Source organism: Leuresthes tenuis, unplaced genomic scaffold (assembly GCF_036924035.1).
Source record: "Leuresthes tenuis unplaced genomic scaffold, fLeuTen1.0.hap1 SCAF_6, whole genome shotgun sequence".
Classification (NCBI taxonomy): domain Eukaryota; kingdom Metazoa; phylum Chordata; class Actinopteri; order Atheriniformes; family Atherinopsidae; genus Leuresthes; species Leuresthes tenuis.
Window position 1 is genome coordinate 21,665,533 of NW_027325360.1, and position 14,113 is coordinate 21,679,645.

General features: G+C 41.3%; 2 protein-coding genes across 4 annotated transcripts; both read left to right on the top strand.

Annotated features, from left to right (window-relative positions):
- Positions 1-5,055, top strand: ubl4a (ubiquitin like 4A). Its single transcript, XM_072388187.1, has 4 exons — positions 1-187; positions 1,981-2,086; positions 2,205-2,410; positions 4,424-5,055. The coding sequence occupies exons 1-4, from the start codon at positions 140-142 to the stop codon at positions 4,529-4,531; spliced, it is 468 nt and encodes a 155-aa protein (XP_072244288.1). The 5' UTR covers positions 1-139; the 3' UTR covers positions 4,532-5,055.
- A 265-nt stretch (positions 5,056-5,320) lies between these two features.
- LOC140310057 (dynamin-1-like protein) lies at positions 5,321-13,518 on the top strand. 3 transcript variants are annotated; one of them, XM_072388188.1, is made up of 18 exons: positions 5,321-5,478; positions 5,981-6,107; positions 6,360-6,501; positions 6,765-6,803; positions 7,004-7,050; positions 7,147-7,218; positions 7,314-7,400; positions 7,579-7,741; positions 8,149-8,269; positions 8,353-8,691; positions 10,233-10,353; positions 10,478-10,633; positions 10,734-10,823; positions 10,929-11,027; positions 11,222-11,338; positions 11,429-11,538; positions 11,683-11,842; positions 11,959-13,518. In XM_072388188.1, the coding sequence occupies exons 2-18, from the start codon at positions 6,006-6,008 to the stop codon at positions 12,013-12,015; spliced, it is 2,022 nt and encodes a 673-aa protein (XP_072244289.1). In that variant the 5' UTR covers positions 5,321-5,478; positions 5,981-6,005; the 3' UTR covers positions 12,016-13,518. The 3 variants fall into 3 exon arrangements, with proteins under 3 accessions (XP_072244289.1, XP_072244290.1, XP_072244291.1); XM_072388189.1 differs by having other exon boundaries at positions 5,984-6,107; XM_072388190.1 differs by lacking the exon at positions 6,765-6,803.
- Positions 13,519-14,113: the final 595 nt, after the last annotated feature.

Consider the following 14,113-nt stretch of genomic DNA (forward strand, 5'->3'; position numbering starts at 1 on the left):
TAGCAGCGGGCGAAGAAGATGGGCCACTGACAAGAAAGGAACCTGTGTGGTTATCACGAATGAACAAAGTAACGTTACTTGGCCGGATTGTGTTATTTAACTTTTAAAAATATTGTTGTTTGGTTCGGTATACACAAAAATGATTCTCACAGTGAAGCCACTTCAAGGAAAAGAGTGCAGTGTCCAGGTAAGTTAAACACTGTCGAGCTAAATGATGACTGCACGATGCCAGTCCACACGACTAGTTAGCCAGGAAAGCTAGCAGTTTAGCGGTTAGCGCTGGATTTATCACATGCTGGGGTAATTGCAAGTTAAGCAAACACACACATATATATAACACAATAGTCAGGAAATTGGTTCAGCTACAAGACGTAATTTAAGTTAAATCATCCTCACCCATTCACGTGTTAACGTTGTAGTAGCTAGCCTGCTAGCCACATATTTGAGAAGCGCAAGTTGAACGTACTGTTATCAGTCTCTGTCCCGTCCTGAGGCCATACACAGTGGCTAAGTGGGAGCTCTCGCTCCTTGTTTTGGTATATTCGAATAAAAAGAAAGCCACTTGTCTAATAGGTTAGTGATATATATTTGTTGTTAGACCAGAGCAGTGTGACATTTTAAATAGTTTATTTAGCTATCGTCATTAGTTCATAACTCAGTTTGCTCACTATGGGTCTGTCTTTGTCCCAGTTTGTGCCTCACGTGTTTTTAACTGATAATTTTGTGAAATGAGGCACAAACAAGGGTTAGACCCGGCCTGCTTTATATATAAACACCCACATCCGTCTGAACAGAGTGTGATTATACACCTCATGTTTGAAGGTGACTGTACGGGCCAAAAGTTTTTTTTGTTTGGGTTAATTAAACCATGAAAAAATGAAATAAAAATGTATCTCTGTAGCTTGTGTATTCTGTAGAGCAGTGACTCAAAATTTAGCTTAAACTGAGCAAAACCATGCAAAGCCTTTTCTAGTCTCTGCTCTAAAAATTTAAAGGTATTGGACCTATAACTTGGCAGCAGTGCTGTTTGAATTGCTTTTTAGCCATTTTAAGATGTTGATTTGATACAACCGGGGCACAGCTGCATCAGTCCATCATTTTGGTATCACCATACACCATATTTAATGATCTCTGTCAAAAGAGTTGAACAGTATCATGGTAACTCATAATCTAAATGTCTCTCCCCTTTCATATCATTAAATTTGTTTAGCCCTTTACAATAGCCCAAAGGTGGGTACAAAAAGGCCATAAAACAAAAACAATACACAAAAACACAATTTAAAAAAAAATGCTGCAACGCTGCAGGGAATTAAAAGCCTTCCAGAAGTACATAGAAAGGACCTGACAGACAGAATACACCTAGAAAAGCCAGACCGCCCTAGGCGGACACAAACAACAGCCTAAAAATGTGAATCTTGAGGTTCGATTTAAACACTGAGATCAGTGGTGGTGCGAATGTCCAGGGGCAGTTTGTTCCACAGTCTGGGAGCAGCGACGGCAAAAGAGTGATCGCCCCACTGCTTGCATCTTGACCTAGGGACCTCTAACAGAAACTGACCCGAGGAGCGCGAGGCTCTGCAACAATTGCGAAAAGTTAAAATCTCTGACATGTAAGAGGGAGCCAAGCCATTCATGGCATTAAAAGCAAACAAGAGAAGTTTAAAATCAATTCTAAAATGGACTGGAAGCCAGTGGAGTGATGACAACACAGGAGTAAGTTGTTCGCGTCTGGAAATATGTTATATTTCCAAAAAGACTTCCATCAAAGATAGGCCTGTACATCCTTGCTCATAGCTCCACTGGCAAGCTTCCATCCCCCTGTGATCCAGATGCTTTTAGGAGTTAAGACGTCTCAAGATGTCATGCTGAAATCACTATCTGTATGCCAGGCAGAAAGACAAAAGAGAGAAGATAAGGTGGCATGAAATGGAGGAATGAGAAGAGTCCTCTGTGTCTATCATTGTGGTGTTGATCTTATAGGTGACCGAGGATGAAAAGGTCTCCACAGTAAAGGAACTTGTGTCTGAACGACTCAACATACCAGCAAACCAGCAGCGGTTACTATACAAAGGAAAAGCACTCGCAGGTAAATTTGCCAAAGGTCAAGAGTCTCATAACTGTTATCTCTACACGCAACAATTCTTTAGTACTTGCATCAAACGTTTACATTTTTCTTAATTGAATATCACAATTGTTTCCCTCAGATGAACACAGACTGAGTGATTACTCCATCGGCCCGGAGGCTAAATTGAATCTGGTTATCCGTCCTGTGGGGGAGAAGACAGTCGCCTCTGGGGCAGCTGGCAGCATGAGCAGCACACAGGGAGGGGTGTGGCAGACTGTGGCAACTATACTTGCAAGACACTTCAGTCCAGCAGATGCAGCAAAAGTACACGAACAGCTTGTAAAGGTATTAAAATACTTTACTTACGCATGTAGACGGGGTCATTTGATTAAAGTAACATTTTTTGCCTGTCCATCCACGCAAGTGTGGATAAGTGAGGGTATTTACAGTTTATGTTTTGCAAAATGTTTAGTTCTGTGGAATCTGGAAGCTGAATATATTCATGGCAGCGCCAGATGCCGGTTAAAGGCTTTTGTCCCAGTTATAGCAGAGTAACAAACATGGGGCTTTAAGGAAAATGTAATTACGTTTCCGGACATTTAAGAATGTTTAAGAATTAAGAAGTGGATGTAGTGAAATTCTTAATTTTGTTAAGCTTGGTTTCAGAAAAATTGTGGTTTCCCTGTTACAGAAAGAAAGATCACTTTAACTGTAAGTCAGTTCCTGCATTGAGTCACTCTGTCAAGCCAACTTCCTCCATTTCTATAACTCACCCCAAGCTTCTGTTTTCTCTCCTCTTGCTGAACCTTAAGGAACTGTATAACATGCTGTTTTATTTCCACTTTCCTACAATCCATATGAAGAAGGTTATCAAATATCAGAACTTTGTCAGATAGTATTAGATTGTAAATGTAATTGCTGCATTTTGTGTTTTAATCCTCAACTTTGAGATAAAACATAGATCTATAGAATATGTCAGCTACTCAATTTCCCTGCACTGAATTATTGACCACAATAGTCTTTTCTGTTTATAAAAAAAAAGAAAGAAAAGAAGAAGTATCCTTAGGAGCATGTCATGCTGATTGTCCACAGTTAGTTTAATTTCTTCCCCTTTTTTTAACAACCATATCCTCTTAGAAGTCTTTCGATCTAGTATATCATTCGAATGTGACCAGAAAGATAAACCTTCCTGTGGGTCCCACTGCAATGTGTTAACAAAAAAGAAGAGAAAAACCATTAAAAATGACCGATTTGCAAATACCCCAGATTAAACCTTTAAGAGGAAATCATATAAATCTCTTAAACCTAAATAACGAGATAACTAACTAAGAAAAACCTTTATCGGCAGCACATCCCTCTTAGGATTTGCTCTAACTTACTGTTGGCTGATGCATTTGGAGATCACCTTAAAAGCTGAAGGTTTCTTGTCAACGCACCAGTACTTTTGGTCTCTGTGAGATCAAACTTTTTAATTTAGGAAAGAGGTGCAGGTTATGGGATCTACCTCTTAACTTAGTAAATGATCACCTACTTTTTGGGCTGGTTAAGTAACAATTTAACCATAACCTGAGTGAAGAGAAAGTTTCAGTGCTGGGGCAGACATCCTGTCTTGTTCTGCTACTTTCATCCATCTGCTCTCAACGACTGAAGGCCATCATGGGAGTCTTAGACAGACTGTTTGTGGCCCACCTAAATGATCACCTTTTTTGACCACTTTGTGGCATGGTGTTGGAACAGTGGTCTTACCTTGAATGTGAACAAGACAAGAAAAAGAGAGAATTGTGGGAATTGTAGGAATAAGCCAGTCGCTATTTTCATCGTGGAGAAATAAGTGGCCAACTGCAGATATCTGGGAGTTTACCTTACGGTCTACAAGAAGGGACAGATCAGACTGTACTTAAGGAAACATGGGTCCTTTGACTTTTGCAGTAAGGCGTTGCATATGTTCTATTCATTGTTGCAGACCACAAAATGCTTCGTAATCACTTGGGGGGACAGCAGCATTAGAGCAAGGACAAAAAAGTTAGATATTTGTCAACAATATATGCTGGTTTAATGTAAGTATTATTCATGCTACAATGTGTGATGCTGTCTGCACTTTATTCCATTCAGTTTTTGAACCCTTGTCTTTTGTTAGCATTTAAATCTGTAAACTTGTGAAATGACCAGGTTTAACTTGATAGAGTTGAACTTATAAAGACAAAACTATCATGGAATGTCACTCCTGTTACCCTGAATGCTTAACCAAAATCAAAATATTTTTCACACACACATATACATAACAGGTTAAAATCAAATATTTAGAATTTGATATTTTAACCTGGTGGCTCGCAATGATTTTTCTTTCTTCTCTTTAAGGACTATGAACGTTCACTTCGGCAGCTCAGCCTCGATGACATCGAGCGCTTAGCTGGGAGGTTGCTCCACCCAGATGGCGAGGCCATGGACACCTCATACATGGACTAAAGATGCATAACCCTAAAGCTACTTCTTTGGGAGTTCACTCTGTGCTTGGAGGGGAAGGCAGTGTTTGGAGTGTGATGCTTTTGGAAGATACAGTATCAGATTTTCAGTTGCAGACATCCCCCTGGTGTGTGCCTAATCAGTGGCTGAGTGAACATTGATAACTCTGACTGTTGATTGTCTCATCAATGCGGCTTTCTTATCCACATACAAAGAACTTGTATTTAAGACCAAAAAAACCATGGTAACTTTGCATTGCCTTTGTCATTGATGGTTTTACACAGCATCCAAATGCAAAGGAATCAGTTTATGCTGTTGTTTCACTTGATCTCTGGCTGCTACAAATCCAAGGGGACAGTAACTTCCAGTGGAGGGTATTTATTAATAATTTCTGTGTTGTGTTGATTGTATTCTGTTAAACATCTGTAAGAAAGTAATACATGTTTTATCCAGTAACTTACTGATGGCGATTATATGATTTGTAAATATCTTGTTTATATATACAGACATTAAAACACAGAAAAATATTTATCTTTCCTTCTGTGTTGTGCGGATCTTTTAGGTTTAAATGAAAAAGTGATGACAAAACTGTTTAAGGTTATCTTGGGAAGAGTTTTTGTTGATCGAATGGCATCAAATTTATTTATTGAAATAAAGCATTAAGAAAACTTCAGGGAATGCTTGAATTGGGCGGACTTCAAAGGCGGGACCATGGACACATATCAACCAATTAGCCATCGGAAGAACCAATGACTCATATTTTCTGACCAATCGGATCGAGGGAGAATAATAAGGTACCGCCTTCGTGAATGACAGACATTCTATGGTTTTTACTGCTAATTTTGTCAACTAGTTGGGGTAAAATGTGGTGTTTTTGACAATACCTTTTCTACCGAGTATGAGGAACAGACAAGTGGGATAAGGGAGGATTTTTTCTGAACATTGGCAAGGTCAGTATGGAACATCGGCTGTTTTGGCGCTATGCTAGCCTTAGCACAAAGCTTGCACATCTCTCACTTCCTGCCTTTAGCCAACTGACGTTAGCCGATAATATCGAGTCCTTCGGCCTGTGCTGCTAAAATTACATATACGAGGGGTCATTGCCGTTACTGATATCTAATAGCTATTTTTCATATTCAAATCCTACGCTCGGTTATGTGGGAGCAGTTGGCATGGTGTTTTTCTCAGGGGTTGGGGCGTTACACCCCTCTCATCAGGACCACTTCTCTCGTTGGAGAAGCAGCACTGTTTTTAAAGGGAAATAATCTTCTGTTTCGTTTTTTTATGATTTGTCGATTACACTCGCACTTGTGCAACACGGCTATGACTAAATCTGCTTATTTTAAAAATCAGCCAACTTCAGTCTCATGGGACAGTATTTTCTCAGCGTTTGATCCGTGTAGTAGACTGAGTTACTTTGCTGCTAAATACTTGTGTATTCTACCAATTTAGTAGGAGTGTCCAGTCCTTTGGGAAGATGGAGACTCTGATTCCCACCATCAACCGGCTGCAGGAGGTGTTTCTGACTGTGGGGGCAGAGATCATTCAACTACCACAGATAGTTGTGGTTGGATCACAGGTCAGTCAGGGAGAAACAAAGAAAAACACAGAATTTAATAAAGATGATACCTTAAGTTTTGTCTTTACCCATGCTCCTACCTCTCTGAATGCAGTAGCTGAAACTTAAGAAATCTCTATTGCAAAAAGAATACACAGCGTTGATTGTATTCTTTAGGAGCATATTTATACAGTACCAGTAAACACTGATATGAGAAACAGATGATATATTGTCATATCTGGGCTGAATTGCTCTCATTGTGTGCTATAACAGAGCAGTGGAAAAAGCTCTGTGTTGGAGAGCCTGGTCGGACGGGATTTCTTGCCTCGGGGATCAGGAATAGTCACGAGACGACCCCTGGTGTTGCAGCTTGTTAATGTTGCACCTCTGCAGGAGAGACTCGGGACTGAGAACGGTACCCAAAAATGGAGCTCTTTGTTACTTTTTCAATAGTTTACAGATACTTTGAGTTTACAGTATACAGATACGTTGAGTTTTGGAAGTTAAAATATGCATAAATCGGCAAACTAAAGAGAGACATGAGATTTGTTATTTCTGGAGAACTGCTTGGTATTGTTTATGTGTATTTATAGTTATTTATTATAGATGCTTGGTTTCTCTGCTAACATGCAGTCTTCCTCCTTCTCCTTTTTCTTTTTCTTCTTCATTACTTTTTAGGAAATGGTGTTAAACAAAATGCACAAAACAGCCACCCAGGTCTCTGTATATTTGATCTGCATGGTCCTATCTTTGTTCAGACTCATCGGTTCTTTACCGAACCCTCTCACTCATTTTGTTTGTTCAGATTTGATATGTCTTGCATGGTATAAGTAGTGCAGTCTTTCACACGGTCCCCTAGTTCAGATTTTTTCTGTCGTTCTCTATGAAAGAACTTACATTCACTCTTGTCGGTTAAGGTGTCAAAGCTGAAGAATGGGGAACATTCTTGCACTGCAAAAACCAGGTATGTTTTTCATGGAGATTCTACACAAAGCTTCTTTTGTTGTGTATTTTGTGCCGTGAGGTGAGATGATGTGTTGTTCTCTCACTTGTTTGACAGATTTTCACAGATTTTCTTGAAATCCGTCGTGAGATTGAAGCAGAGACTGAACGCAGTTCAGGCGACAACAAGGTGAGACGAGTCATCTCATGTCTGCTGAGTTTACTAAGTTTAGCTTTTTACATCTTGTAAATATTTTTTTGTATTTCCTCTTGAATCTATTCCAGGGAATCAGTCCTGAGCCCATATATTTGAAGATTTTCTCCCCCAACGTCCTTAACCTCACTCTGGTTGATTTACCTGGAATTACCAAGGTTAGAAAAGAAACAGCCTTTTGACCGTCATGCAGATTTTTGTCTCGTTTGTGCAAACATAGTGAGACTAAAACCTCACCGGTGCTGACTGAATATCTGTAACCATCACAGATTCACTGCTGCCCAGCGTCTTTGCGTCTGTTACTGTAACACTGCCTGTACGTTTTTCTTACCTCAGGTTCCTGTTGGGGATCAGCCAGAGGACATTGAGGCTCAAGTGCAAGAGATGATCTTGTACTTCATCTCCAATCCAAACTCTCTCATCCTTGCGGTGTCCCCTGCCAACTCGGACTTGGCCACCTCTGATGCTCTGAAATTGGCTCGTGAGGTTGATCCAGATGGTATGACATTTTGTTCACAGGCGACTTTTTTTCTGATTTCATTTAAAATTTGCCCCCTTTCTGCTGGTGGTTATTACATAACAAGCCTCATATTTGAATGTGCTTTAAATTGTGCAGAAACAATGAATTATACTCATGTTATTTAGAGTTAACGGTCACTTTCAAAACTCCTTTTGCAGTCATGGTGCATTTTCAGGAGATAAATGCTTCGATGAGACATTGTATTGATGATACAATCTCTTTGATAATTGTAAGGTTGGCAGAAAGGCAAGGATGCCTGTATCTGAGCCCAAATCTTCCCCCTGATCGCTTTACAACCTGTCCCACCAGAGAAATGTAACACATACAGAGAATGTGTCCTTTTCCTGGTGGTAACAATCTGTGAATACTTTGTTTGTGTCTGTCAGGTCGTCGGACGCTGCTGGTAGTCAGCAAACTGGACCTCATGGATGCAGGCACTGATGCACTGGAAGTCCTTCTGGGTCGAGTCATTCCTGTCAAGCTTGGGATTATCGGGGTTGTTAACAGGTTTGAAGTTATGAACTTATGTGATGAACAGGTGATGTCCTTATTTTCCTGATACTTAACTCCCACTATTTTTGCTTCTTCAGGAGCCAGCATGACATCAATACCCAAAAGAGCCTGGAGGACTCCATGAGGGACGAGCAGGCCTTTTTGCAACGCCACTACCCGTCACTTGCATCCCGTGCTGGCTCACGCTATCTGGCCAAAACTCTGAGTAGACTGCTCATGCACCACATCCGAGACTGCCTGCCAGACCTCAAAACCCGAGTGACTGTGTTGAGTACCCAGTACCAGGCAAGGCTCAACAGCTATGGTCAGCCGGTGGAGGACCACAGCGCCACTCTGCTGCAGATTGTCACCAAGTTTGCGAGTGATTATTGCAACACCATAGAGGGAACAGCCAGACACATACAGACATCCGAGCTGTGAGTACACCCCAGTTTCAGAATAAAATATTTAAACAAATGTTTGAATGAGCTATATCTGTGTTGTTTTACTGATTTTACTTTTTTTTTCTATAACTTAGCTTTTAATTCAAATGTTTATTTTGAATTAAAGGTACTCCAGGTACTCCAGCTTCCTCCTACAGTCCAAAAATCATGGTGTTAGGTTAATGGGGGATTCTAAATTGACCTTAATTGATTCTAAATTGTGAGTGCAAGCGTGAACGGTTGTTTGTCCCTGTGTTAGCCCAGCGATGGACTGGTGACCCAATGGATAAATAAAGACCACTAGTGAAAAAGAAAGAAAGAAAATGGATGGATGGAAACCTGTTGCAACATTTCAAACCTGAATTGCTTTAAAGCACAACAGGTCAGTAATATAGTTGGGTATAAAAAGACACTGAGTATGTCAGAAATCAACACCACTGTGGGAAAGGCTCTTTTGGCAAGTGGTACAACAACTTAATAGCATTTCACAATATAATTGCAAAGGATTTGGACATTTGATACTGATTGTTAGGCCCTAGATGCAGTTCTGCCATAGAAATCAGGACACTAGCTCAGGAACCTTTCTGAAAACTGTTCTCAGTGATTGCAGTTAATTTCTGCATCCACAAATGCAAAATATAACTTTGCACCATTCAGAAACACTTCCACCTTCTCTGGGCCTGAGCCCTTTTCATGATAGACTGAGGTGAAGTGGGCAACTGTTCTATGGACTTGATTAATTTCTGTTTTAAATTCTTTTTGCAAATCATTGACACTGTGCCCTCTGGGCTAAGGATGAGAAGGACCGTGTTGCATGAAGCACATCGATGAAAAACCAGCATCAGTGATGGTATGCGGGTGTATTGGTGCACATGTTACGGGTAAATGGCACATCTGTGAAGGCATCATTAATAATAAACAACATTTTACTATATTCGTGTCTCAGCTAAACAATTCTGCGCAAACTAAAACTGCACAATAATGTTGGAAAATTAAAAAAAGGCATATTAAGAACTGACCCTGAACTATGAGCTGCTGAAAGCTTGTATCAACCAACAATGGGAAGACATTTTGCTTTCCAAATGACAGAAGTTGTTCTCCTCGGTCCTTGAGGACACACTGGTAAACATACCTCTGTTCCTCTAACTATTATGACGGTTGTTGCATCAAATTCAAATGGTAATATAATGGTTTAATGTACATTGTGTGCCCACTTATTGTTTGGGACGCTGCGTTGTATAAGTAATTCTCCAGTGTTTGCATAAGTCAGCATTCTACTGACCATGGTGCAAGGTGTTGTGAATGTGATGTCCTCAGGGTAATCTAAGTGTAATTTGAATTTGTATCAGCAGCTCCTGTTGGCACCTTCTTCTCCCCATCTCCCTTACCACCCGGCGATTAATTCATTTGAAAATGTTTGAGCAAATATTGACCTTTTTTGGTTGACTGCTTTTGATTTGGGCTCAATTAACATAGCTGACACTCAGCACTGAGAAACCGCATTAGTGTCACAGCTGAACCTGTCTCCTCTGCAGCTGTGGTGGCGCTCGGATCTGTTACATATTCCATGAGACTTTTGGCCGCACCCTGCAGTCTATCGACCCCCTGGGAGGACTGACTGATCTGGATATCCTCACCGCCATCCGCAATGCCACGGTGAGCTTCTCACTTCAGTTTGGGAGTTATTTCTTGTTGTCAAGGCGGCTCATTTTGAGTCCAGGCAAGTAAATGATGGGCCTGGGGTGCGTGTCTGTCTTTGCATGTGGGATTCGCCCTGCAGGGTCCACGGCCAGCTCTTTTTGTGCCCGAGGTGTCCTTTGAGTTGCTGGTGAAGCGGCAGATTAAGCGTCTCGAGGAGCCCAGTCTGCGCTGTGTGGAGCTCGTTCATGAGGAGCTGCAGAGGATCATCCAGCACTGCTCCTCATTCAGCACGCAGGTTAGCCAAGAGGTGGTGTTGAACGTTAAGGGTTTGTTAAAAACAGCACTGCTTTAAAATGACAGTGCCGTGCTGAAGAGTATCCCTTTGTGTTTTTAAGGAGCTTCTGCGATTTCCCAAACTGCATGATTCCATTGTGGAAGTAGTGACTGGATTACTGAGGAAGCGCTTGCCAATTACTAATGAAATGGTAATTCACAGCTTTGATAAGATCATCTGTCAATTTAATTATAATTACCAACAACCAAGTCCTATTAAGTATGTGGGGTATTTCCTCTGCTGTTTTTTGCTTTAGGTGCACAATTTAGTTGCAATCGAGCTTGCCTACATCAACACAAAACACCCGGACTTCACAGATGCAGCGCAGGTCTCAGCATCTGTCAACAGTCAGCAGGTAGCTGCTTTTTTTTTTTTTATTTGTTTCCTGCAGCAAATTCTTATCTTTCATTTTGCCAGAGTGAACAGCAGAAGTTGTAAAGCCTGAAGGAGAATGATTCACAAGCAAACACTGCAACATTTTAAGTGGAACTCCAGGCTCAGCTAAAATTGCTTTCCTCACTCGGACTTACTTGGATTCCTCGCTTCCAGGCAGAAGCCCTCGATGGAGGAAAGCGCTGGAAAAATGAGAAGGTTGTGGAAGAAAAGACTCCAGCCACAGGCTTTGGCAGCCCCAGCAAAGTCCAGGCGATTAACCTCCTTGACACAGTGAGTGTTGGGATCAATATAAGAACAAAAAACTTAGGAATTGAATTGAATAGAGACTGTCAGAGTTTTACTTTGCACCTTCTCTGCCAGGCGGTGCCCGCATCTCGCAAGCTGAGTGCGAGGGAGCAGAGGGACTGTGAAGTCATCCAGCGTCTCATCAAGTGTTACTTCCTCATTGTCCGCAAAGGCATCCAAGACAGGTTTGATTTGACTGGAACAAATCCAGAGCGCCAGAGGGCTCGCCCCCAGTGTTTTTTTTATTAGCGTTGTTTTTTACGACAGTCTTTGACATTTTCCGGCTTTTTGAAACTTTCTTGGGCGTGTGTGTGTGTGTGTGTTTGCAGCGTGCCCAAGACAGTGATGCATTTCCTGGTGAACAATGTGAAGGAGCATCTGCAGAGCGAGCTGGTGGGTCAGCTCTACAAGCAGGCACTGCTGAAGGAGCTGCTCATCGAGTCACAGGACACAGCACAGCAGCGAACTGAGGTTGCTCAAATGCTCGAGGTAAAACTGGAGGATTTATTCTTTTTCTTCTCTATTTGGTCATGAACAGGGAGTTCTGTCTCTTTTGTGTGTATCCACAATTTTAAGGCCTCTCCGCTTTTTGTGTCTTTTTTTAGGCACTTAAAAAAGCCAATAACATCATCTGTGAGATCCGAGAGACCCATCTGTGGTAGCCAGAGGAAACGCACAAGTCCCTTTGTCAGAGGACGGCTTCGGGAGTATGAGAGTGTTTGTGAGTTTACTGTAGAGAACGTGTGTGTGGCAGTACCACGGTTTCCTCGTGGACCAGTGATCATAGCACATTTAGATCAGCTTTTTCTCGTCAGCTGTTGCCCTTTTGAGCACAATGGGGCTGTTACATCTCACTGTGAATGTCGTTTAGAAACAAAGATTAATCAAACACCCAGGCCAAAAGTGTTGTTGCAAAGTAGAAAATGTGAAAGACGCAGCCACGAACAAAATCTTCCATCGTGTTAGGAAATGGTCTTTGGGTTGTAAGATTTTCGCTGTAAATGTGAAACTGCTGTATATCATGTGGATTATTTAAGCGCTTCTTCAGGGTGTTTTTGATCAAAATGTCTTCACACTGTACTGCTCAAGATGTTCTAAAAACCGGGCTTCCTCTGAGCCTCTTTCAGCAGGTGCTAAAGTCTTGATGAATTCAATTTCAACTTTAATCTCCTTTTTTTTTGCAGCAGAAATGGAATAAAGTAAAAATCCAATTCTGTCTCTGCTGACTGCAAAGCAACACTGAAGACAAAGTGTAGTCATTTTCAGAGATCACTGGATGCTTTTCCAGCTCTGTAGTGCTAATCATTCTCAGGTTTATTTTCCAAAGGCACTTTTACATATCTCCCCATTTGTATTGCTTCTCGATGTGCATCCATTATCTTGGACCGAGGAACAGACATTCCCTCCTGGCATTTCGCTGTTTGTCTGAGATATTTAAAAGGCTCGCTTTGAGATGAACAACTATAGTTTGATCTATGTATAATAAAATGGAATTGGGGAATTCTTAGGGTTGTTAGATTTGAGCCCCAGATGGTAGCATCTTCTCACTTCCCCAAACCAGTCATCCACTTACGTCTGTAGCTGTAAAGGGTAGAAAGACTTTTCCGTGTTGTCCCTCTTCAACCATATCAACAAACTGCCCCCAAGAATGATAAACTCCAAGTGGCTGCTTCCTGCACGCAGTTTTGTTTTACATTCTTAATTGTTAAGGAACATTTTAACTTATCCCGAGCCATTTGCTTCTGCGCCTGTCATAGTCAAGTTGTCGTGTTGCTTGATGTGTAAAATCCTCCATTTTTATTATTAATTTCTTGTTCCTGGTTTTCCAGTAGGCAGAGCCCCCCCCCCCCAAATCCGAATCGCTTCTTCTAACCAGAATGAGGCGTCATCTTTAGAATTAGGCTTTCTCAGGAAGACCTGTTTTTACGGGACCATCTAATGTCTTCTGTCCTCGGTGCGTTTGTCTTTCTGAAAACCCTGTTCAAGGTTGCATGTGGGTGTTCGGTATATCTGTGGAAATGAATGCACTGTATATTTTGTATTCTTTAAATGTATATTATATTATGTCTACTGCCTCTGAGTTCTTGCCTGCCAATATTTGTGATACTTGTTTGTTGAAGGAATTCTGGGTTCTGAGAGATTCAATTAAACTTTAACAAAAGACACTGTGCAGTCAAGAGTCTGTTTTTGTGTGTTATTAAAAATCTGTGGCTGCAACTATTGATCGATATTCATAAAATCTCTTTTTCACCCACATTGGTGCAACAACGGATGCGATTAGACTCACTTTATTGATCACAAGTCTGTGTGGGTCAGATCGGCCTTTCACAGTCCAACCGTTAGGATGACGTCTGTGTGTCGTTATGGGGATTAATGCACTAAAACACAAGTTATCAGGGTCACAAGAAACATTGTCCAAATCACTGATTTATTTGTGTTCCACTCCACACTGCACCATGTGCTGCAGAAATAGTAAAATCTCACTTCAGAGTTATCCGCTCCCATTAGAAGATGGAGTATTACATTTTGATGTTAAGGCAGTCCAAGTTAAACGTGAACAGAGACTGAAAGCTGAGGTGATGGATGTGTTGCAGAAGGAGTAGAAAACTGGTCATTAATGTTAGATGAGAGTGAGTGAGTGAGGGCGCTACAGTCAGGGAAAATATATATATATATATTTTTGGCACAGAAAAGCAGACATGATGAGTCAAATCAGTGCTGAATTTACAGCCCCCACAATGTTATTAGTGGTGCTGCAGA

Bases quoted from the DNA above. Each gene is read 5' to 3' on its own strand.
- ubl4a (XM_072388187.1), top strand. From the start codon at position 140: ATGATTCTCACAGTGAAGCCACTTCAAGGAAAAGAGTGCAGTGTCCAG. The intron at 2,087-2,204 runs GTAAATTTGCCA...TGTTTCCCTCAG, and splicing joins CAAAGGAAAAGCACTCGCAG to ATGAACACAGACTGAGTGAT. The intron at 2,411-4,423 runs GTATTAAAATAC...CTTCTCTTTAAG, and splicing joins TACACGAACAGCTTGTAAAG to GACTATGAACGTTCACTTCG.
- LOC140310057 (XM_072388188.1), top strand. From the start codon at position 6,006: ATGGAGACTCTGATTCCCACCATCAACCGGCTGCAGGAGGTGTTTCTG. The intron at 6,804-7,003 runs GTCTCTGTATAT...TTGTCGGTTAAG, and splicing joins TGCACAAAACAGCCACCCAG to GTGTCAAAGCTGAAGAATGG. The intron at 7,742-8,148 runs GTATGACATTTT...TGTGTCTGTCAG, and splicing joins TCGTGAGGTTGATCCAGATG to GTCGTCGGACGCTGCTGGTA.